This window comes from Citrus sinensis, chromosome 2, assembly GCF_022201045.2.
Source record: "Citrus sinensis cultivar Valencia sweet orange chromosome 2, DVS_A1.0, whole genome shotgun sequence".
Taxonomy (NCBI): domain Eukaryota; kingdom Viridiplantae; phylum Streptophyta; class Magnoliopsida; order Sapindales; family Rutaceae; genus Citrus; species Citrus sinensis.
In genome coordinates, this window is record NC_068557.1 from 8,200,467 (window position 1) to 8,224,413 (window position 23,947).

At 31.2% G+C, this 23,947-nt stretch overlaps 1 protein-coding gene and 1 long non-coding RNA gene across 4 annotated transcripts; both read left to right on the plus strand.

The window, feature by feature from the left end:
• Positions 1-5,697: 5,697 nt before the first annotated feature.
• Positions 5,698-9,330, plus strand: LOC102631426 (uncharacterized). Its single transcript, XR_369555.4, has 4 exons — positions 5,698-5,978; positions 6,178-6,282; positions 8,167-8,268; positions 9,156-9,330. It is a non-coding gene; the product is annotated as an uncharacterized LOC102631426 (long non-coding RNA).
• Positions 9,331-19,396: 10,066 nt separating this feature from the next.
• Positions 19,397-23,929, plus strand: LOC102630301 (putative serine/threonine-protein kinase). Of its 3 annotated transcripts, XM_052435277.1 has the most exons (9): positions 19,397-20,344; positions 20,429-20,533; positions 20,783-21,000; positions 21,097-21,305; positions 21,959-22,085; positions 22,266-22,352; positions 22,588-22,774; positions 22,862-22,994; positions 23,371-23,929. In XM_052435277.1, the coding sequence occupies exons 3-9, from the start codon at positions 20,850-20,852 to the stop codon at positions 23,632-23,634; spliced, it is 1,158 nt and encodes a 385-aa protein (XP_052291237.1). In that variant the 5' UTR covers positions 19,397-20,344; positions 20,429-20,533; positions 20,783-20,849; the 3' UTR covers positions 23,635-23,929. The 3 variants fall into 3 exon arrangements, with proteins under 3 accessions (XP_052291237.1, XP_006468924.2, XP_006468925.2); XM_006468861.4 differs by lacking the exon at positions 20,429-20,533 and having other exon boundaries at positions 19,398-20,344; XM_006468862.4 differs by lacking the exon at positions 20,429-20,533 and having other exon boundaries at positions 19,400-20,344; positions 22,266-22,337.
• The last annotated feature ends 18 nt before the right edge of the window (positions 23,930-23,947 follow it).

Sequence of the window (23,947 nt, forward strand, 5' to 3'; positions counted from 1 at the left end):
CTCTCCAAATAATTAAATTATCATCATTTAGTCCTTTTGTGCAAAATCTTAAATAATAGAACACTTATTTTAGTTTTAAGGGATAAAAAAAGCCTTCATGCATCTGTTCATATGAATAAGCACTATGAAAATTCCTACGAAAGATGTGGGGACAGGATGGTCCCACTTAAGTACCTTGTTTCCTTAGACTCTTACCGTCTTTTTGTAAGAATTTTCTTATACATGCAAAATTCACATTACTACGCCAGACTTTAATAATCCCCATAATATTTTAGTATTTTATATTTCCCCCCACTAGAATATAACATCCTTACATGTAAGATGCATATTATGTGAATTTTAATAGCAATAAAACTATTTTTATTCATAAATTCAAGCATGTCAAAAAATTAAAAATAAATTAAATTAAAACAGGGGCAAAAATAAATTTTAAAATATAAAAAATAGGAAATTAAATTCTGGTTCAACCGCCAGAAACAACACCTCAATCAGAGGTTAGGAAGGTGGCACGTACATTACACATGCCACTGTCACGCGTGGGTCAACGTGGCGCACTTGGCACACTGACATGCGCTAACTCGCGGTCTAGCCAGGTTCGGTTCATGTGGCTTGAACTGGTTTAGAGTCAAGTCTTCTTTTTTTTTTAACTCTCCTCGTCAACAAATTCTGACCATTTTCCGACCTTATGTTTCCGACTTTCCACCCTTTTTTCATGTCCTAAATTCAAATATGGTCTTCGATTTTTGTTGTATTGAAAGGGTGAATGTCACGCGCCATGCCCGAGATTGGGACAACACATGTAACACTGTACATCTTTTTCAATTTGAACAAAATTTCCAGATTTTGAACTAGAACTTCAAACGTTTCGTTCCCTCAATTTGCAAGTCCAAATCAAGCATATGATACACCGTTGCGAAGATAATTAAAAGATCTTCCCAATGATATCAATTTTCCAGAAAACGAATGAAAATACAAAAATTCATAAGCAAAATAAGCATGCTGGTTTATAACTTAGGGTTTTAATTTATTCATTCTTCCAGAACATATTACATCAAACAAAGTTCCAGATATACTCTTTTTATGTTCCGTGATTATGTTCCAAATTTCATGCTTTAACATTAGTGATGGCAATTTGTGGGCTTGGGTCAGGCTTTTCGAAGCCTAGGCCCAAGCCCACATCATTCAAACAAAGTCCAGACCCTTCAAAAGCCCGTCCAAATTTGGACAGACCGGGCCTGAGTTTTTTTTTAATTAATTATAAAATATTTTTATTTAAGAAAAAAATATTTAAATTAAAGACAATCATCTAATATATAATAGAATAAGAGTCCAATACATACAATATTAGTAATACAATCTAATAAAATAATAAATACTAATATAAAAAATTAAACTAATTTAATATTTTGAGTTTTTTTTTAATTTAAATTAAATTTATTTTTTATTCATATATTAAAAAAGCCCATGCTTTTTTGCTAAGGCCTTGTCCAGGCCCAACATATGTGGGCTTTGTAATTTTTGGGCCCATATCCAGGCCCACCATTTGCGAGTCGGGCTTTAGGCCCGCGGGCCTGGGCTGGGCTAGACTAGGTTTGGGCCGACCCGGGCTTTTTTGCCACCCCTATTTAACATTATGTATATTATCATACACCATTAATGTGTGATTTTATCAAATTTTCATGGAAAAACATGGACTATTAGCATACATAATGCACCCAAGATTAGGACATAAACTACACAGGCTCTGATACTAATGATGATTTTCTAAATAAATCATGCAATTTATTTTGTTCAACCAAATTCATACCTTGTTGGTTAATACAGAAACGAATCGTCACGAATCTGCAAGGATAAAGAATAAGCTCCCTACAATCTCCAAAATTCAGGAACTAGCACGAGCAGATCGCAACGAATAGGAATTGATTACTAAAAATTGGAACCTTCACGAGAAAATCTCCTTCACAAACAGATCGTCATGAGTTTATGTCACTGATGATCGGAGGACAATCACGTATTTGGAAAATTCTCTCAATTCACGAAGCAAGAACCCACTGCCTTTTTTCACTTTTCTCTCACTTTCTTTTGATGATGCTCTGATTCTTATGATTATTATTGTACGTGCTATCACTCACCCATGTAGTGTTTATATATTACAATAAGTATAGTTTAATTCAAATCAACTTCCTAGAGTTATTTAATAAGCTACATCTTATGTGATTAGGATTAAGATAAAATAATAATTTTATCTCATAAGAATCCTAAACAAACTCTAAGTTTATATTATCACTTACGTTAGATAAATTCATCTCATCATGGGCGTTAAATCTAACCATGTGGAATAATTCAATACTCCTAAAGAGAACTTGTTTGCGTATATAGCAAAAGCATTTGATCTATAATAAATACATTGCTCTTGAAGAAGAATATAATGAGAAATAAATAGATTCAAATTGCCTGTAAAAGATGTATGCAAGTTACAAAAAAGAAATCTAATGGGATAGGGGTAAGATGTGTTGCCCTCTTCTATTGTTGCGCGGATTCTTTTGGATCCTATTTCTAGTAGGAAGCCGAATTTGATTCGGTGGGATCTTGCTCCTGATGGTGCTTTTCACTTACGAATGGCTTGGGGAATTGTGCATTGTTCAAGGCAAAAAAGATTAGGCTTTTTCAATTATCTAGCAGCAACATATTCCTTCTCGAGTTTCTTTTTTCCTTTGGCGGTTCTTAGATGGGTTTTTGGCTACTAATGATGCCTTGTGCTGGAGAGGATTTTGCATGATCTCCTGACATGTTTATGGTCAGGCTGCTGAGATTCTTGGCATTTATTTATTGACTATTTGCAGGTTTACTCGGTTTGGGTTCACTTTTGGCAAATTTTAGGTACACAAGATGTTGGTTTTTTTACCCTCCCCCCCCCCCCATGCTTTGCTTCTCTATTGGCGGTAGTGTGCCCCTTCTCTGAGTCATCTTCGAGTCCTTCTTCCTTGTTTTATTTTATGGCAAGTTTGGAAGGCTCGTAATGCTTTTAGGTTCGATTCCCAACCTTTCTCTATCAATGCAGTTATCTATCGGGTGGTCTCGGATTTAGGCTTACTAATTTCGCCTTTGATTGTATGTTTGCTCAACTGAGGGGAGTTTCGAGTTCTTGAATTGAGGAGAGTTTGCAAGTCATAACAACACCCAGGAGGGCGATTCAAATAGTTTTTTGGATGAGGCCGCCTCTTGGAGTTACAAAGTTGACTGTGGATGGTTGCTCAAGGGGCAATTCTAGGATGGCTGCTTCGGATGGCATTCTCCATGATCATCGAGGTGTGGTTTTAACTATTTTTGGGTCTTTCTTAACTGTCAGTCAGTCTTTTTTGCTAAGCTTATGGCAATTTGTGAGGGGTTGGAGCTTGCTATTAACCTCGATTACTCTATGCTTAAGGTAAAGTCAGACTTGGCCATAGTGGCTTCTTGAATTCATTCCCAGAGTCTTGTTCGCTGGGATTATGCTTATTTTTTGCGTTAGGTGTGTGCTTTGATTTATTCTTCTCTTATTTCAGTTAGGCATGTGATTTGGGAGGCCACTTCTATTTCAATTTTTTTGGCCAATTAGACTTGTACTCATCGAGTTAGTCGGCGTTTCTTGTATTTTCGGGATCTTTCCAAATCCTTATCTAGTATTCTCTGTTTAGATGCGCATACTGTTTCTCATGTCAAATGTTAGGACTGATGGCTTTTTTATTCCATTTGATCGTTTTATATTTCTTTTTCTATTCTTATATACTTACATTTGCTTTAGAATGTTTGGTTTATGCTCCCCTCCTTATGTATTTGCTTATTTACTGATTTATTTTACAGGTAAGGATCTCGCCTAACCCCCACATTCTTAGTGATTTCTTTCAAACAAAAAAGTTAAAAAAGAGAAATCTATAGCCCTTACAAAAGGCATATGTACTAAAAATTATAATTTTAATTGACAAAAGTATTATTTAAATTAATACTTGATAAATTGATAACTTCAATTAAATAATAGTTTGTATTGGTCTTGACTTGGGACCAACGTGGTAAATCAATAATTCAAAAAAAAAATTTAGATAATTTTTTTTAAATCTTCTTTTTCTATAGGACCCATGTTATATAAATCAATAATTAATTAATTTAAAACTAAATACATATGATATGTTGATAATTTTCTTTCTTATACTAAAGTAATGCTCTACATATTTTATCTGTCATTATTACTTTTTTTAACACTTTTTAAATAAGAAGTCACTATTGTATTATATGTGCTATGTTAAAAGAAATAAGAAAGATTATTACCTGCAAAAGTCTTCTTTGATGAGTTGCCATGTAATTATAATTTAGTCATAGGATTATCAAGTGACTAATTCATTCAAGTCAAAATCATATCATACATCTTGACAAAATAACTGCATTATCTAATTATACTACCTTCATACTAGTTCCTATTATAAACTTCATATTATATATAAATTAATAAATATTTATTTTTTGATATATTAATATTCGCTAAAGTCATAAATTTTTCATGATCCTAAGTCTATTAATTTTTCATATTGGAAAATCGATATGATAAATGATCATTTTCTTTCTATAGCGAAATTGTTGCTTTTTTTTTTTTTTTGAGACTGATTAATCATCAGATTACTGCATTACACAGATATTTACAACAACTGCTTATTGTAGCAGAGGTATTACACTGATATTTACAATCAAATATACATGATTGGGACTTACATTATTACAATGAATTCTATGAAGTACATGTCCAATACAAATAACCCCTCACAGGAGAGGATGTCCATACTTCACTTGCATTTCGCAAGGGAGAAGGATATAAAGAACATTTAGCCCCCACAATGCTTTTGTGGGGGCTAGAACCGCTGCCCTCACAATGCTTGTGAGGGCAGCAGCCCACCACTTCGGCCAAGGCCGAAGTGGCTGAAATTGTTGCTTTGGGTCCTGAACAAATGTACTCTCTTGAAAAGTGTCTTGCGTCAAATTGCACGGGAACTTGCAATTTCAATGTATAAAATTGTAGACGTGAAAGTAATGAGACATAAAGCTTATCCAAATTTTTATGTATTCAAACTTAAAAAAGATGGTGTCAATCTTACATATTGTTTTCGCAAGGTATCATCAGTTTCAATAAATTATAATTGATCATTAAAGTACTCATGTCATTTTGAGGAATAGATTATTTATCAAGAAAAGTTATTGATATGGAGCACTACATACATTTTTTTCTTTTTCTTTTATTAGATTTTGTCCCATTTGAGTTTACTTACACTACTACAAAAATTTAAAATAATGACCCATAAGTTATGACGATTATTTTTAATAACTATCATTCAAATTTTTTTATGACCATTATTATCTTAATTGTCATAATATCTAATACTTTTAATGATGGTTTTATAAAAAAAACATCATTAAATATAAAATTAAAATATAATATTATTTTTAATGACTATTTGTTATAAAAATTGTCATTAAATATATAATTAAAATATCTTATTATGTTTAATGACGGTTGAGTTTGAAAACGGTCATTAAAAATACATTCTTACAATGACGGTTTTTAAACTTAACCGTCATTGTATATCCACTAAAATATAACCGTCATATAATGACGGTTAGTTTAGGAACCGTCGTTAAAAAGGGAATTATTAATCTTCATTCATGACCGTTTATGTCATGAAATATACAAATAAAAAAACCGAAGCCGATTTCAAGACTTGGGCATTTTATTTCTTCACTTCAAAATCTCTCTCCCAAATACCCAAATTCGACCTTCCATCACTCTTTCATTTCTCTCCAGAATCGACATTCATGCAAAATATAATCTTAGCCAAGATTGATTGTTGCCTACTTCGTAACCATCACAACTTTGGGATTGTTGTGCCGTCTCAGCAGCCACTGAGTTGAATCCCATCGTTGATGCACTAATGCATACTCAGTTCACTGCCTAGGTCAGCCCCATTTGCCATTTTGATTTATTTGTAATCAAATTGACACATTATCAGCTCCTTCATTGAAAGCCCTCTACTTTCCACATACATTATTGGAGAGGAATTTGAAGAATTTTATTTATGAGCCAGATCATTCTCTCTCTCTCTCTCTGTAATTTTCATTTTATTACTTATAAATCTCATTAATTTGATTGGGCAGGTTTCATGGTTTTGTAACCTAGCATTGGATGACTCTAAACATGGCTACTTCTCTCAGAGATTATTGGTGTGCTTGAGATCGGTGTTGAGTTCAATCATCTACGAGGTTTATTTCAGTTCCTATATTTTGTTTTAAAATATTTCATTGCTATGTAATTTTATGGTGTGGGTTTTATGAAATTGATGTTTAATTCATCAAACTCTATTTCCTTTTGAGTATTTAGTCCCATGACTGGCACGTTGTAAGTAGAGAACCTTGAAAGGGCCATAACATTTTATCTTTTTTTTTGTTTTTTTAACTTTGTTTTGATATAATAAAAGTATCCCTTCCTCCCAAACTCAATTGAGCGGGTTTAATTGTTCTTTTCTTATAGTGAAGTTTTGAGAAGCTTTGATTGCCGCTGATTTATGAAGAAAACAGCAACTGTAAAATTGTTCTGCTGCTGTCATGTTGCTATATGCTGTTAAAAACAGCACAGGGAACTTCCAAGTACTGATTTTAGTAACTGGACAGCATCCGTAAAAGTTTCTGGGTGCCGTCATGCAGCTGTTTGTTAAAAACAGCACCTGGGAGTTCCAGATGCTGTTTTTATTAGCTAGACAGCACCAAAAACATTTTTAGGTGCTGTCATACTGTTGTTTGAGGTTAAAAACAGCACTCAAAAGTTGCAGGTGCTGTTTTTAACACAATTTCAGCAGCTAGGCAGCACCCAGAAAATATTCTAGGAGTTGTCATGCTGCTGTTTGCTGCTAAAAACAGCACCTAAAAGTTTCAACTGCTGTTTTTATCAGCTAGACAGCACCTAAAAATTTTTTGGGTGCTGTCATACTGTTGTTTTAACACAATTTCAGTAGCTAGACAACACCCAAACTACTTTAGGGTGCTGTCATGCTGCTGTTTGATGTTAAAAATAGCACTTGAAAGTTGCAGGTGCTGTTTTTACTAATATTTCAACAGTTAGGCAGCACCCAAAAAATAATCTGGGTGCTGTCCTGCTGCTGTTTACTGTTAAAATTAGCACCTGAAAGTTTCAGGTGCTGTTTTTATCAGCTAGAGAGCACCTAAAATAAACTTGGGTGTTGTCATGCTGCCATGATATAAGATATTTGGAATTTTACAATTGCAAATATTTTGCATGCTGATGTGTTATTGATAACAAGGCTTATCTATTTTGTTTTTTCTTGATAACTTTGCTTTTTCCCGTTTGGGGTTCATTTGATAATTTTCCATGGTTGTTGAATCATCTATTTACTATGTTCGTATTTAAAAATTCAATTTACTGTATTTTTCATCGAGCTAGAACAGCAATGGATAATTCCAAGGGCTGTTTTCTGTCGATTTGCTGTCAAAATAGCTGCTAGAAGTTCACAACAGCTGTTTTGCTGCTTTTCTGCAGTGAAACAGCCCTTAGTAATTTACAGGGGCTGTTTTCACTACAAAACAGCAGCAACACAGCCCCTACAGATTTCTATAAGCTGTTTTCACTGCAGAACAGCTGCAAAATAGCCGCTGGAAATGTGCAGGTGTTGATTAGTTGCTGTTCTACAGTTAAAAAGGCTCCTAGAAATTTTTTTAGTCTATTTTGAATTGAAAATATTTTTGAAGATTGTTGAGGAAGGAGGGGAATGAGAGCAGTAGTTTTTTGGAAGGCTTGATGATGAGTTTGATAAATTTGACAAGTTTTACGGGACTAAAGTGAAAGAAAATTATGCTTAGGTTGAAAGTTTGAGTGCAAATGGATGCTTTGATTGCTTTCAAGATAAAAACTGAGAAATTGGAAGGAGTTATTTAGGATTCTGTACAATTTGATCCTAAAGAACAAAAGCATGAAAGCAAGTTGATTTTTAAACTTGCTGTTGATTATTGCTTTCCTTGTTTCTATTTCTCGGTAGTTTGAAAGTAATTCCTTTTCTTAAATTAGTTTTCTTTCTTCATTTTAGTTTATTCAAAATTATTAGTTCTATCAGTAATATGACTTTGTTAATGCAGATTATGTAGAAGACAACAAAGCAACTGCATATTTTGACGCCAATGGTCTCCTCTTCTTTGCTGATAAGTTAAATGATTTGACAAAATACAAGCTTGTATCAGGTGACTTTTACAGTTTGTGCTTTAATTGTCTGTATGGCATTACAACTATACTACTCAACATTCACATCTACAATGGTCATATATTTATGTATCTACAATCCATTCTCATGTTTCTTGCTTTAGAATATGAGTTCTGAAAATATTTTTAGATATACACTCATATTAGTGTACCTATAATCTTCTAACTGTTTAGCTTGTAGTGTATACGTGTTAATGCTCTTGGACTACTAAATTGGGATACTATATTAAATTAATATAGTACGAGCATATGAATGTGCAAACGTAATAAATTAACTCTTTCAAAATTTTAGTTTAGCAGATGGTGGTGATTTTTAGGATCTTTCTAATCATATATTCTTTCAAAATTCTGTAAGTCAAGAATTTACAATTAAGTTTGGTGACATTCATTGACTTGATGAGCCATATGAAGAGGTTAAATTCCTAGACCTTTAAATTTAGGTCCATCCCTTTAATTTATTTACACTTTTTGACAGTTTATATTAATTTGATAGCAATAATTCATTTAGCGCTTGTTGAAAGAAACCATGGGAAGACTAAATGCTTATTTTATGATTTTTATAGTTAATTTATTAAAATGTCATGAAATGAGAAGTTCAAGCATTTAAATTTAATTTACTTGACATATGATCAGCTTGTTTGAACTCTTCATCGCTTAAATTAAAATTACGTTGAGGCTAATTACTTGTACTATTATTTTTGTTTTATATGGTGCCTAGAATTGGTTTTGCTACTGTATTACAAAGAAAACATCGCTCAAAACATGTTTCTTTTTATTTTCTTTTTTATTTCGTTACTTCTTTGCTCTTTATCTTCTTGCTAATTGTTTTTCTGGTTTGTTTTTGTTTTTTTCCTTTGGTTATAACCAGATATAATTTTTCAAGGCAGCAAGCAAGCATGTTATTGAGTCGAAGATATATTGAAGAGATAAAAGGAATTATCAAATCTTTTTTATAACTAACTTTTGATATGAAACATTTGTAGAACGTATAATTGTAAAAGAATTATGGATACTATAATTGAAATTGGGGCTTGAAATGATCATTGTAAATATTTAAAAAAAAAAATTAACATGCTAAAGATGAAGGTTATTATGTAAGAACCGTCATTAAAAATCACATTAATGACAGTTTTTGGGAAAAAAAACTGTCATTAAAACTCTAGTATATATAGCAAATAATAACTGTTTTGTAAAATAACTGTCATTGTAAATATATATTTAATGACGGTTTTTGACAAAAAAATTGTCATTAAAACTTATGTACATATGATATATAATGACCGTTTATTAAAATAACCGTCATTATATGTATACATTTAATGACAGTTTTTGAACTGTCATAAAAGATATGTCCCTTTTAACGTCACTGCTTAAGATGACGGTTTTAAAACCGTCATCTTATGTCGTTTAAAATCGTCATCTTATGTCGTTTAAAACCGTCATTAAAAACTAATTTTATAGTAGTGTTAGTAAGGTTTTAATGAGGCAACTTTACACCTTCTTAAGATATAGATCAATAGCATACTCCTTTTTCTTTGTTATTTTACTAGCAACAGTTTTAACAAGACATATTCCCTATGAAATATGATTCATCAACCATATAAATACATGTAACTTCAGACATTTTATCTCCCCACAAGCAACCTATTTAATGATTATTTTATCTTATGTTTTCTATCTATTACGTCACCACTTTATGGTTGTATCACTATAAAAGAAGGCATTAACTCCTTATTTGTATATATTTGAGATTGAATAAAATTTCTTTTTAGACTATTGTATCTCCTATTTCTTGTCTCTCACTTTCTCTTATTATATTATTGTGTTCCAAATTGATAAATAATTTAACACTAAATACCCACTCAAGTAATTTGTGATGTTATTGCAAAGTTTGCAAATAATAGATATATAATTCGATTTTGTATGCATAATTAGCCAAGGTGATGCTAAGTTACATTATATAACTTACATTAACTCAAAGGTTACGTTCAATAACTCAAATGTTGTTAAATTATTAACAAGGTTTAAATTATTGGGTGAAACTCTTGAGTTGGATGTAAATTGCATCTAATATAACTTGGCCACACCCATTTAGCTAATATCAACCTAAACCTATTTCTAGGACAATCAAGCCCTCTTTGATCTTAAAGAGATGTTTGATATTGAGGTACCATAGTTTTTAAGTTATAGTTACTGTAGGGAAAAAAAAGAGGTAATTATGAAATAAATATTAATAATATATAGAAAAATATCATATTATATGTTTTTATTATATAAGTGGGGAATCAAATTAATTAGGCTTCCAAATTGTAGTAGATAGTGTTTATTAAATACTTTAGTGTTACACCTTCTAAAATACAACTACTCAATCTTGATAACAAATAGATGCAATTTCTAAATAATTTAGTTTTAGAAATTTTAAATTTTAACACTAAATTCCGGAGCTTTTAGCCTTTTAGATTAAGAAATAGGGGCAAATATAGGGATGGCAAAAATCCCCACGGGGATGGGTACCCTCGGGGATTTTCCCCATTCGGGGAGGGTACGGGGATAATTTTATACCCAATTTTTTTTTCGGGGAGGGGACGGGGAAAATTTTTTACCCAACTTTTTATTCGGGGAGGGGACGGGGATGAGGTGGAATCCCCATCCCCTACCCATTTCCCCATTTTAATTTTTAATTTTATTTTTATTTTTAAAATTACTAATAAATAAATAACAAAATTATAAATATTGTTAAAAATAATAAATATCAAAATAGTTGTATGTTGGGAAAGTGGTCACCCTTTGCCGGGAATTAGTTGAAGAGTATTAATTGAAGTTTTCACCAACTGTTTATTGCTTTGATTATACTGGTAGTAGTTCTTCTACTAGATCTACAGGGGATTCTTATAAGAAAGCAACCAAATGGATGACAGGTTTTAATGATTATGTAAACAATGGAGATTGTGCAGTTGTTGCAGATGAATTAGATTCATATTTGGATGAGAAAGTTATATCTCGGATGGAAGATTTTAATATTTTGAGTTGGTGGAAGACAAATGCTAATAGGTATCCTACATTAGCTCGAATTGCTAGAGATATTTTGGCAATTCCAATTACAACAGTTGCTTCTGAATCAGCTTTTAACACTAGTGGTAGAGTTGTGAGCTCATACCATAACAAACTTCATCCAAGCACATTGGAGGACTTAATGTGCTGTCAAAGTTGGTTACGAGCTTACAATAGCGGTATGAGTTTATTTTAATATGATTAATTTAAAATCGAAAATAAAAAATGTATTAGACTATTAATTATTCGGGGACCGGGGACCCTCGGGGATCCCCTGTTATTATTCGGGGAGGGGATGGGGATTCTCTCAAGCAATTTTGACGGGGACGGGGAGGGGACGGGGACATATGCAAAACATCGGGGATGGGTATGGGGAGATTGGTCCCCTCCCCTCCCCTCCCCATTGCCATCCCTAGGCAAATATCTAAAAAAACATGGCCCACGGTAAAAAAAATATGAGCGCTGCTATTCACCCCGATTTTTTACCCCGAAACGCGCCCCGAATTTAAAATGCACCGTTTTGATTAAATTGAAAACGGTGCGTTTAACCCATGTTTCTTCCTTTCCTTTCTTTTGTCAAACCACGGAAACGGACTTTTGCTTCCTTTTCATTTAATTCTATCATCTTGTGGTCACTGCCGTTGCTGCTTCCTTCAAGACCGAGCTCTCTGCCGCTGCTGCTTCCTTCAAAACCTAACGGCCCGTCCGCAGAGCCCAATTCAAAGCCGTCCGATCAATCGACGATCCAACACCGAGGTCCATCAACTGGCGCGTCTGCCTCAGTTTCTTCTTTATCCTCTCCGGCGTACATGGAAGAGCAAATCGCGATCGTGAGACAGATTAAGAAAACAAAAGATTATTACGTGCGTTGATTCAGTTATGTGCGTTGATGGCTCTGATGGGTTTAATTTACGTGCGTTGATTCAGTTGTTGCCTGTGATTTTGATAATTCTCTTGCAGTTTTTGCCGTCTTCTGATCCAATTTATGCCTTGTCGAGGTCGTACCCTTATGAGTACAAGTTTACAACGGAAAGAGGGGTGAATTTTTATGTGAAGTCTAGCAAATTTGAGCAGGACTATCCGGTGGGTAGTGTTCAGAGAGTGGGGCTGGAAAAGCAAGTTGAAAATGATTACTTTACTATTCTTGCACAGAATTGCCGGTTAGAGATTCAGCGACAGCAGTGGGGTTTTATAAAGGAGACTCCCCATTGCGACATGTGGCAGAAGTTTCAGTATTCACCAGCTTGGTAAATCTGATAATAATTCTGTAGTAATCTGCATAAAGGTTGCTTGATTGTGCTGCTATGATATTCATTATTCAGATAGGAGTAGCAACCGTGTTACTGAAATCTGGTTCAATGAAACAAGCTGAAGCAAAACTGAAGTAATTTTCTCCCACATTCAATTAATGCATCTTCAAATCAGTTGGCGTTTTGCAGTTTGAAAGCTCTGTACTTGGAGTTTTGTAGTTTGCAGTTTCAGTCTGCAAAGCGGAGTGTTTTGGTTCACACTTGCGCAAATAGAAGAAGAAAGAAAATGTTCATGTGCTGCACATGTGGAACTAAATGGGAAAGCAATCAAAGCAAAGCAAAAAAGCAAAAAAGCAAAGAAACAATCAGCGCAAAAGGAAAACAGTCAAAGCAAAAAAGAAATCAAAGCAAAACGCATCGTTTTGATAATATTCGGGGCGCAGTTTCGGGGTTTAAAATCAGGGTAAGTAGCCTTTCCCAAAAAATATGGTCAATCAGCTATAGTTGATCATAGAGTAGGCCACTCCTCAAAATTTCTCTTAAAATTTTCTTTTAATTGAAATTATGTAACTTAACATAAATTAATTCATTTTTTGTTATGAATGAAAATTCAATTAAACATTTAAATAAAATTATTCTTTTAATAAAGTTTTTTACACCCGTCCTAGATCATAATTTATATTTATATCTTAAATTTTAATCGAAAGTTTTTTTTGAGAAAATTATAAGAGTTATAAAGATAGAAATTAAATAATAAGAAAAAATATTTTATAATTTTATGCAATTTTAAAAATAATTTTTTTTTTAGTAAAACTTTGTGGAAAGATGGTTGATTTTAACATGTGGATTGATATTTAATCAATAAAATAAAGGGTATCGTAAGAAATAATTCAACTGGGGTGTTATAAGGATATTAGAGGGGTGTTAAAAGCTCAATCTTAGAAGAACACGGGGAAATGTTAGCCCAACCACTAGGGGGCCAGGCTGCCAGCCTCATTCCCAGTGAAACTGAACAAAAAAAATCCAGAATTCTCGGATTACGGCATCCATCCTCATCCAAATACCAATGTTATGTTTGATTAATCAATTTGTTGTATAAGCAATCCTTTCCAACCATTTTTTTTTTCATATTTTATATGATAATAGAATATAAGTACAATATGAGTATTAATAAATACAACTCAACTCTATTGAAATTTAAAGTCCAACCCAATGCCGATACCTATCTTATGGTGTGTTTACTTGTGGGTTTGGGGAATGAGAATGAAACTTATATTTACTTCGTAAAATGTAATTTGAGAATAGGAATAAATTGTGTGGGTCCCACACAATTTGGGAATAAAGAATGGGAATCTCATTCCCATGAGGGGGTTGAGAATGAAAATGTGGGAATGAAAATGAAACATAAATTTACTTTTTATCCTTATAATTTTTTTCATATTTTCTAAATTACCCTTGTTCAAATCACAAATAATTTTATTATTTTAAATGTCATTAATAATAATAATTATAATTATTATTATTATTAAATTTTATTAACTTTATTATTTTAGTTATTATTAATTATCATTATTTTCATTAATACTATCATTATTAACAATAAAAATAATGATAAAAATAATAATTAATAAAAATAATTAATTTATCATTATTAACAATATTATCCTTATTGTTGTTGTTATTATTATTATTATTAAAATTTATTAACTTTATTATTTTAGTTATTATTATTTTTATTAATATTATCATTATTAACATTTATCATTATTATTATTATTAAAAATAATAATAAAAATAATTGATAATAACTAAAATAATAAAGTTAATAAAATTTAATTTTAGTAATAATAATAATAATAATAATAATAATAAATGTTAATAATGATAATATTAATAAAAATAGTAATAAAAATAATTAACAATAAATAAAATAATAAAGTTAATAATAATAAATGTTAATAATGATAATATTAATAAAAATAATATTAACAATAATTAATAGTAACTAAATAATATAGTTAATAATAATAATAATAATAATAATAATAATAATAATAATGATAATAATAAATGTTAATAATGATAATATTAATAAAAATAATATTAACAATAGTTAATAGTAACTAAATAATATAGTTAATAATAATAATAATAATAATAATAATAATGATAATAATAATAAATGTTAATAATGATAATATTAATAAAAATAATATTAACAATAATTAATAGTAACTAAATAATAATAATAATAATAATAATAATAATAATAATAATAATAATGATGATGATGATGATGATGATGATGATGATGATGATGATGATGATGATGATGATGATGATGATAAATGTTAATAATGATAATATTAATAAAAATAATGTTAACAGTAATTAATAGTAACTAAAATAATAAAGTTAATAAAATTTATTATTAATAATAATAAATGTTAATAATGATAATATTAATAATAACAATAATTAATAATAAATAAAATAATAAAGCTAATAAAATATAATAATAATAATAATAATAAATGTTAATAATGAGAATATTAATAATATTAATAAAAATAATATTAACGATAACTAATAATAACTAAAATAATAAAGTTAATAAAATTTAATAATAATAATTTTATTATTTTAGTTATTATTAATTAATAATATTAATATAAATTTTATTAACTTTATTATTTTAGTTATTATTAATTATTGTTAATATTATTTTTATTAATAATAATAACAAAAACAATAATGATAATATTGTTAATAATGATAAATTAATTATTTTTATTAATTATTAATACTATGGGTATTTTGCTAAATTGATTCTCATTCACATTTCTCATTCTCATTTATTTTGCCAAGTAAACACATCAATAGCATTCCAGCATATTCCCATTTCCATTTATTTTTGTCAAATAAACATTGAAATCTCATTTTCATTCCTCATTCCCATTACAGCCCATTCACGTTCCACCCCATTCTCATTCCCATGAAGTAAACGCACCATTAATGTATTAAAGTTGACATTTAACAAAGAAATTTAAAATTGAAAGAAATACACTAACAACTTATTAGTTGAGTTGGTTAATATCTTCTCTCTTTATAGATTGAAACTATTGGAATTACTTATAAATATGCGAATGAGAAAATAAGGTGTCCACCAACTCAACTAAAGAGTTGTTGGCATTTATTTTAAATTAATTAAAATTATTTGTTTTTATTATAGTTAAAAATAATGTATATGTGTGTATATTCAAATCCATTCTAATTTTAGAAAAATTATGAGAAATCCACTCCAAAAAAAAAAAAAAAAAAGCTCTAGTAAATTTTCAAGAAGAATATTCCCACAAGCAACTAGAAAGACAAAAGACTTGAAACATTATCTCAAAGTTGAAAAATCGAGGTCAGAATCAATCAGTGTATAACTCACTTACAATATCAACAATTGGAGATCAATTGATAGTATGAGTTTCATACCCAAAAAAAATGTAGTCTAGTAATAAGTTGTTTACCCATTTTTACAACATTCCCCTAGTAGTTGAGTGGTAAAAACCACTTCTTCCCAATTCTCACCTATCCCTGGAGAACCCTTCCTTTCTAAAATTTGACGAATATTGTAGTGTATATATGTATATATATATAGTGAATAATTAGTGCTCTCCTTCCAAATTATAGTCTGTCTATTTCAAATTTAGAATTTTAAAGAGTATAACTAGATCAATCATTATAATACAAAAGTTTTGTACCAGTTGGAAAAATATATTAACTTTGATGGCAAATTACTTCAAAAGAGTCAAGGAGAATCCCGATTGAACATCAAATATGTTACGTGTATTTTGCATGAAGGTACCTTTTGCTGATATGATCAGAGCACAAATTCTTCTTCATGTGCCTACTTCAATGTTATCAGTTTGTTCATTTATTTATTGTAGTGGATGATTGTAAATTGGTATGAGTAATGTGTGTTGTCGTTGTTGGACTATAATTTAAGTTGTAAAGACATTTTATTTTTTAATCTAGAATCCTAAATTTATTGATAGAGTGGGCAAAAACGCTTGGGCTAGCTTGATCCAAGTTTGCGGGTTTTAAACTCGGCCTGAATCATGAGACCATGAATATAAGTAAAAAAATTTAAAAATCTAATTAAGAGTTTATGGAAAAAGTCCGAGTTTTATAATTTATTAATTAAAAAAATTAATTTATAATTTATAAGTATTTATAGTTTATTACGTGGTGATACTAGTACTTTGGGTAACGAACTATTGATTTATTATGTATTGGATAATAATATTTAATTTAAGTTTTTTTTAACTTTATTAAAAATTTATTTAAAAAATCAATGGAAGCCCAAACTTGGTCCATGCCAATTTAGATCTCGGATGGGTTTTTATCTTGAATAGGTTTTTAGAGGGCTGAGCTTGCTGGACTTAGCATCCGTATTTGTTAAAGTTCGGAAAAATTAATAGATCAAATGTAATAACTGTGAAAACTACTCAACTATATAGTTTAATAGCGTAATGATATTATACTATCAAAACACATGTTTTATAGCTTTATTGGATTGTAATAAAATCCGGGATCTCACCAGATCACAAATATATGTAATCTCATTAACTGAATGCTTAGTTTAATTTAAGTAAAATATGAAATTGATAGGTTAATGAATAACTTGTAAATAATTTATATGCGCTTCAATGATTGGCTTAGTTGGATAGTCATGATGGTATCATGATTCATGATATTTGCGACTATACAAACCTCTCATGAAATATTATATCCAAAAAAAAAATAAAAAAAAATCCAACTCGACAACTTAATTGAAAAAATTATTCCCAATCATTTCAGGAGCATCACTGAGATTCCATCAAACAAAATAAATTCTCTCAAAGAAAAAAACTATTTTAAAAGATAAATATGTATTTGCAAAAGTATTTTATTTTTAAAATACGAGTTTTAACAAATACTTGGACACATTCATAAATTCATAGTCTAAAAAAAGAAAAAAAATTGTTAAATCAAATAATTGAACCGTTGACATAGACATAATGTTGTGCATAAGCATGGTAGTTCCTGCATAATTATCATTCATATTAAAATATTTACAAAACCCAATCACGCTTTTGCTTTGCAAGTTGTTGATTTGTGTTGATAGTCTTTCAATCATCATTGATATGCTTACAAATTTTATGCTAATTAGATTAGACGACAGAGAATCCCAAGTGCTTTCATGTGAAATTTTGTAATTAAAAAAAAAAAAATAAAAGTACCCAAAAAGAAGCAGAGCTGTAGAGTTAGCCGTTACACGATCCTCTTTGTTCATTTTATAGTTGTTTTTTTTTTTAAATTAATTTAATGAATTTTTGTACTATATTTGTTATATCACTCTTGTTTAATTATAAGTATTATTTATATATATATAGATGCTCTGTCAGTAGGAGCAATGTCAACATAGCTGGCTGGTGAGGATAACTACTACCCCACAACTTTGAATCTCTTTTATACTCTCTCTTTATTGTAACTTGTACAATATTTTTTTTAATACTGATTACACATTATATTATTATATTACATAGATATTTATAATTATTTGAATATAATTGGGACTTATATTATTACATTAATTAATATTTATATCATTACATTAATTCTATAAAGTATTTGTCCAAACATATGACTTTCAATTACTGTATTATACAGATATTTATAACTGTTCTAATATAACTGTGACTTATATTATTACATTAATTAATATTTATATTATTACATTAATTCTATAAAATATTTGTCCAAACATATGACTTTCAATTACTGTATTACACAGATATTTATAACTGTTCTAATATAACTGTGACTTATATTATTACATTAATTCTATGAAATACATGTCCAAAATATTTGCAATTACTTACAACCCCTCTAATATAGCTAGAACTTATATTATTACATTATTACATTAGTTCTATGGGACTTATATTATTACATTATTATATTAATTCAATGAAGTACATGTCTATTTATATGACTCTCTATGAAGTACATGTCTAGAATATTTACAACTTATATTAATTCTATGAGGTACATGTCTAGACATATGATCCTCACAGATTATGAATGTCTCTACTCCACTCGCATTTCGCAAGGGAGAAAGACTTACAAATTAACTCAACACAATTTTTTACTTAATTAAAGAATACTGAATCTATGGAGACTCGAACCACTATTCTCATAGTTCTACTTAACTTTGAGAATAGTGGTTCATCACTAGACCAAAACTCAAGTGGCGTACACTCTTTAAAGTTATGATTACATAATTTAACTTTATTTAGTCACTTCATAAATTTGTTAATGGATAAATTGGCGGCTAAAAATTCCAAAGTGAGTTATCTTCTATGTTTATTGGATTTAATGGGATAAACGTTTGAAAAGAATTTTCTTAGTCAATACTTCTCCACATCTAATTATCTATAATCGTATTATGTTCTCTTAACTACGTTATCATATGTGTAATATGAATATCAAACCCCAAAATTAATTGAATCTATTTTCGTATATTTAGAATAAAATGAATATTTACGATACACAATAGAGAATTCAAATGGGTCGAGAACGTATACATAACTCAATTTATTGAAGTATTTGAAGACATTTATTTTTACTTAAGATCATGTAGCACAAATTTCTTTAAATTATTTTTATAATCCAAGCTGCTGTTTATTAGAAAAAGATTACCATGTTTCCATAAAAATATTTTCAGATATACTATGCATGTACAGATGTAAAATAAATTCAATTAAAATAAAAAATTTTCCACAGTAGAGTCGCTAAGCCGGTCTTTAACATAAGCGATGATGTTAGTGTGAACGAAGATGAGTGATCTGTTACAGCCAAAATGGCCTGTACAGGACAACACACGAATATAAAACCATCTTCTCTCTCAACTTGCAGTATCAGACAAGTATATATTGTACTGCTTTACAGCCCACACAAAATACCAATATTAAATTTATTTAATTTTTTTTTAAATAAAATAAAATACCCTTTTATTTTTCATTCACTTTTCTTGCCGCAAACAATCGTCTTCAAATTCTCCAATTTTTTTTTTGCCCCCTTGTAGATGGGTTCCTTTTTCTTTCCCATATAATTCTTGGGTTCCATTAATTTATTTGTAAAGCTTTTATAATTTTGTTTTTGTTGGTGAATAATGGTTTGGTAGAGAGAGTGAGTGAGTGAGCGATTGAGTGTGTATTTGTGTGTGTGTTGTCGGCGCAAGGTCGCTTTCTGTCGGCATTGTCTGTATCCAACGATGATAGTACAAGCATTAGAGAGAGAAGGGTTTTTAATTTTAATTTCTGATTAAATTTTTATTGTATTAAAAAAAAAAGTGATGCTTCTGGGGATTCTTAAATTCATATGTTGTTGCTGTCTGAAGTTGTCCTTGTGTTGTGTTTTGTTCCATTTTTTATTGATTTGGACTGGCATGAAGAAGAACTGGTCGTGATCAGTACTGGGTTTGCATTGCTTTTTATGCCAAAAGTGTTTCTTTTTTGAGTTTTTATTGTTTTTATATTTCGGGTATTGTTTGGTTTTTACTTTGCTTGGGATAAGGGGGATTGTTTCATTTTCAATGTGGGAAAGTGGCTGAGTTTTGATGTCGGTTAAAGTATATTAGGGAATTGATTTTGCTTGTGCATTTTGCAAATGAAGTTAAGGTTTCTGGAGATCTGGCTGCATTATTTCTCTGGGAATACAGGTTTGGACCCTTATTGATAATAATATATGTGTGTGCTTTTTGAGTTTTGATACTCATAGCCTTATATTACCAAATTGACTTTAGTGAATGATCGGCTTCCGAAGAATTAGCCAGAAAGAAGATATGAACATTTCTATGAAATGCATGTTCAATTTGATGCATGGCTTGTGGATGGGGTTCAAGTTAGAGGTGGATATTGCTGTTTTGAATCTATTTCTTTGTCCATAGGGATTAGAAGTCTTTGGTGTCAAAGAATTATCAGTTCTTGCATCAAATGTTACCACTCAGTGCCATCTTCATATGATACTATTTGCATGAATGTCCCTTGATTTTTGTGTGTGTTCATTTTATTTTTATTTTTTAGTTTTCATTTTATTTTTATTTTTTAGTTTTTTTGGCCAATAGATTGATCTTACCAGCTTGGTTTCTTTTGTACAGGTTCGATGTATAGTACTTTGAATCCCACTTATACTTTACCTTGTAGATAAAGTGGTTCCTGTGCCAAATGTCAGTGACTCTTGCAGCAATATTTGGAGCTGCTGCAGGAGCTGTGGCATTGATGGGAATAATTTTCTTTCTTAGTTGGTTCTGCTTGTATCGAAATCGGAGTGTTTCCAGAACTTCTGAGACAGGGTCTTCAGAGCCATCTGGTCAAGGTAACATTTGTATCATCAGTATTTCAAAGAAGTTTTCAAAGTAACAAATTTAATTTATAGAAACATGTGATGAAGGCTTGTTGTGATAACCTGCAGCGGGAAGAAATGTCGGGATCGAGTTATCAATTCGAGAAGCTAGGCGATTTCAGATGGAAGAGTTGTCTTTGGCCACCAAAAACTTTAGTGATAAAAACTTGATTGGAGAAGGAAAGTTTGGGGAGGTATACAAGGGATTGCTTCAAGATGGGATGCTTGTAGCCATCAAAAAGCGACCTGGAGCACCTACTCAGGAATTTATTGATGAGGTAATTATTACTTTCCTCACTCACATCTAAAGAAGGCTGGATGAGATTCTTTGGAAGCCAAAAGTTTACATTGAGTGCAAATCTTCCCTTTTCTTCCAAGTAATCATAATTACAATGTTGGTAACAACAACCATATATGGCCTTAAAATGGATGCCGTCAATTTTCCATGGCTTCTTATTTTTCCTTCAAGTTACCTAATTTTATTTTCAAAATACCTATGCAATGTGATAGAGATCACATTGCGGTCTAAACAAATTTTTAGAATGACCTTTAATTTAAGATAGTTTAATTCAAACTGTATCTCACTTCTTTGTTTCAAATATAATGTGGATGAGCTTGCACTGATCATACCGTGCACATGTTTTCTTATTTTTTTTTTTGATCATTGAAGTTATTATGATGGTTGTTTCTTAACTTGAGCTTATGACTCAAGCAGAATAAGCGTCATCTAAATTATTAGCTTTCAGAATGTTGGTTAATCCTCTGTTATTCGCAATCGTGTCCTTTATACCTGTTATAAATATGCTTTAGAAACCATGGGATGGTTTGGATTATTTTCCTTTGTTTTCCTAGTAGTGTCTTCCACCATGTAAGCATATTTGCTTTGGCATTCATCATTGTTTGCTCTCATGGGACAGATTTTTACTCTCAGGTATGCTTCCTTGCATCTATTCAACATCGGAATCTTGTCACTCTTCTGGGTTACTGTCAAGAAAATAATTTACAATTTCTTATATACGAGTATATACCCAATGGAAGTGTTTCCATTCACCTGTATGGTAACTCTCTATCCACTCAAAAATTTGCTTTTATGAGCATACTATTCTATGGTATAGAGCTGAAACTATCTTAATACTCCCTCTCACCCAAACGCATGGGAATTCATCTTTCCTTCTGGACACCATTGAGTGGATAATTATGTAAGATGGCTCATGATAGTTTTCTCTTTCTCCCCTCAGGACCCAGTCAAGTTTCCCGACAGAAGCTAGAGTTCAAGCATAGACTTTCAATAGCTCTCGGGGCAGCTAAAGGTGATCCTCTGCAAAGTCAGTGAGCATTTGTGGCTTTCCTGGTATCAGTTTTTCTTTTCTTTAGATAAACTATCCGCATATCAGTATGGGTCCAACAAAATTATTTTGTAAGCTTCCTTGAAACATCAAACTATTCAAAAGTCCCACCTTTATGCGCAAAGGTCTTGAGGCTGTATATAAGGTATCTCAAAGATTTGCTTCTCTGATTTTTATGCAGCAGTGCAGCCTCATTAAACATGTTTTTGTGCAGGTCTGGCTCATCTTCACTCCCTGAGTCCACGTGTAGTACATAAGGATTTTAAAACAGCGAATGTTCTTGTTGATGAAGATTTCATAGCTAAGGTTGCAGATGCAGGACTTCGTAATTTTCTAGGGAGAACCGATGTTGCAGGGCCATCCTCACAAGTGACAGCAGATGAGATATTTCTTGCTCCAGAGTATTACTCTTTGGGCTGCTTTCTTTATTGTGACCATTCAAGCAATATGTTATCTATCACTTTTCTTATTTTCTGTTCACTATGTAGGGTGAAAGAGTTCAGAAGATTTTCAGAAAAAAGTGATGTGTATAGTTTTGGGGTTTTTCTTTTGGAGCTAGTAAGCGGGCGAGAAGCATCATCTTCACCGTCTCCAGATTCCAGTCAGGACCTGGTTGAATTGGTATGTGATCAACTTAGTTTTAGGTCATAATATTCACCACAGACGTGTCAAGCACTAGACCTTATGCATTCTACGTTTCTAAATCATTTGCTTATGATTAGATGATAAAGTGCATGGGTAAAGAGAGGTAATTGCGATTCATTTTAGGCTATTGAGAGGATTGATTGAAGCCATATGCAACTTCATGTGTGCATGTAATGTTCTTAGGAATAAAAGGTTTGCGCAAATGTATCATCCGTCTCTGTGGATTTGAATGTGTGCATGTTTTCATCATGGTTTCTAGTACACTTGCAGTGCTGCTATGTAATCCAACGTAGATTCAACTGCCTGTCTGGAATTAAAAAATTGAAAATTGTTCATTGCTTTTGCTTAAAAGGTGCAAAACAGTCGAGATTTTAGCAATCTTTTGAAAATCCTCGATGAGAGATTGTGGAGCACCTTCACCAATGAAGGTATGGAAGAGTTCATACAGTTGATAGTCCGATGTCTGGATCCTTCAAGTGAGAGGCGACCTTCTATGAGCGATGTAGTAACGGAACTGGATCGGACGCTTGATAAAGAGATGAACTTGACGACAGTAATGGGTGAAGGAACCCCAACAGTGATCCTCGGAAGCCAGCTATTCAGAGCTACAAAATAAAAAATTAAAAAAAGAAAAGGAACTTGTTTGCTCTATTCAGCTTGATTCTTGTGAAATACATATTTTCTTTTTCCCCTTTTCCTTCCTCAGTGTTTTCTAATTTTGTTTTTCATTTTTTCCCATGAAAACATGAGAGAAGAGGTTCAGCTGTTTGATAAGCTGTAAGTGTAAAAAGAACAGCTGCAGTATTTATTCATTTTTTCCCCCCCATTATAAATGTATGAAAATTCTTGTTGTAAAACCATAATTTGTTGTTAATATAAAATAAAGGTTAGAGTTGGTGTGATTCTACTTACTTTGATACCTCCGTGGT

Coding starts and splice junctions, on each gene's coding strand:
- LOC102630301 (XM_052435277.1), top strand. CDS start 20,850: ATGTCAGTGACTCTTGCAGCAATATTTGGAGCTGCTGCAGGAGCTGTG. Junction 21,001..21,096: donor TTCAGAGCCATCTGGTCAAG/GTAACATTTGTA, acceptor GATAACCTGCAG/CGGGAAGAAATGTCGGGATC. Junction 22,995..23,370: donor GTCAGGACCTGGTTGAATTG/GTATGTGATCAA, acceptor TTTGCTTAAAAG/GTGCAAAACAGTCGAGATTT.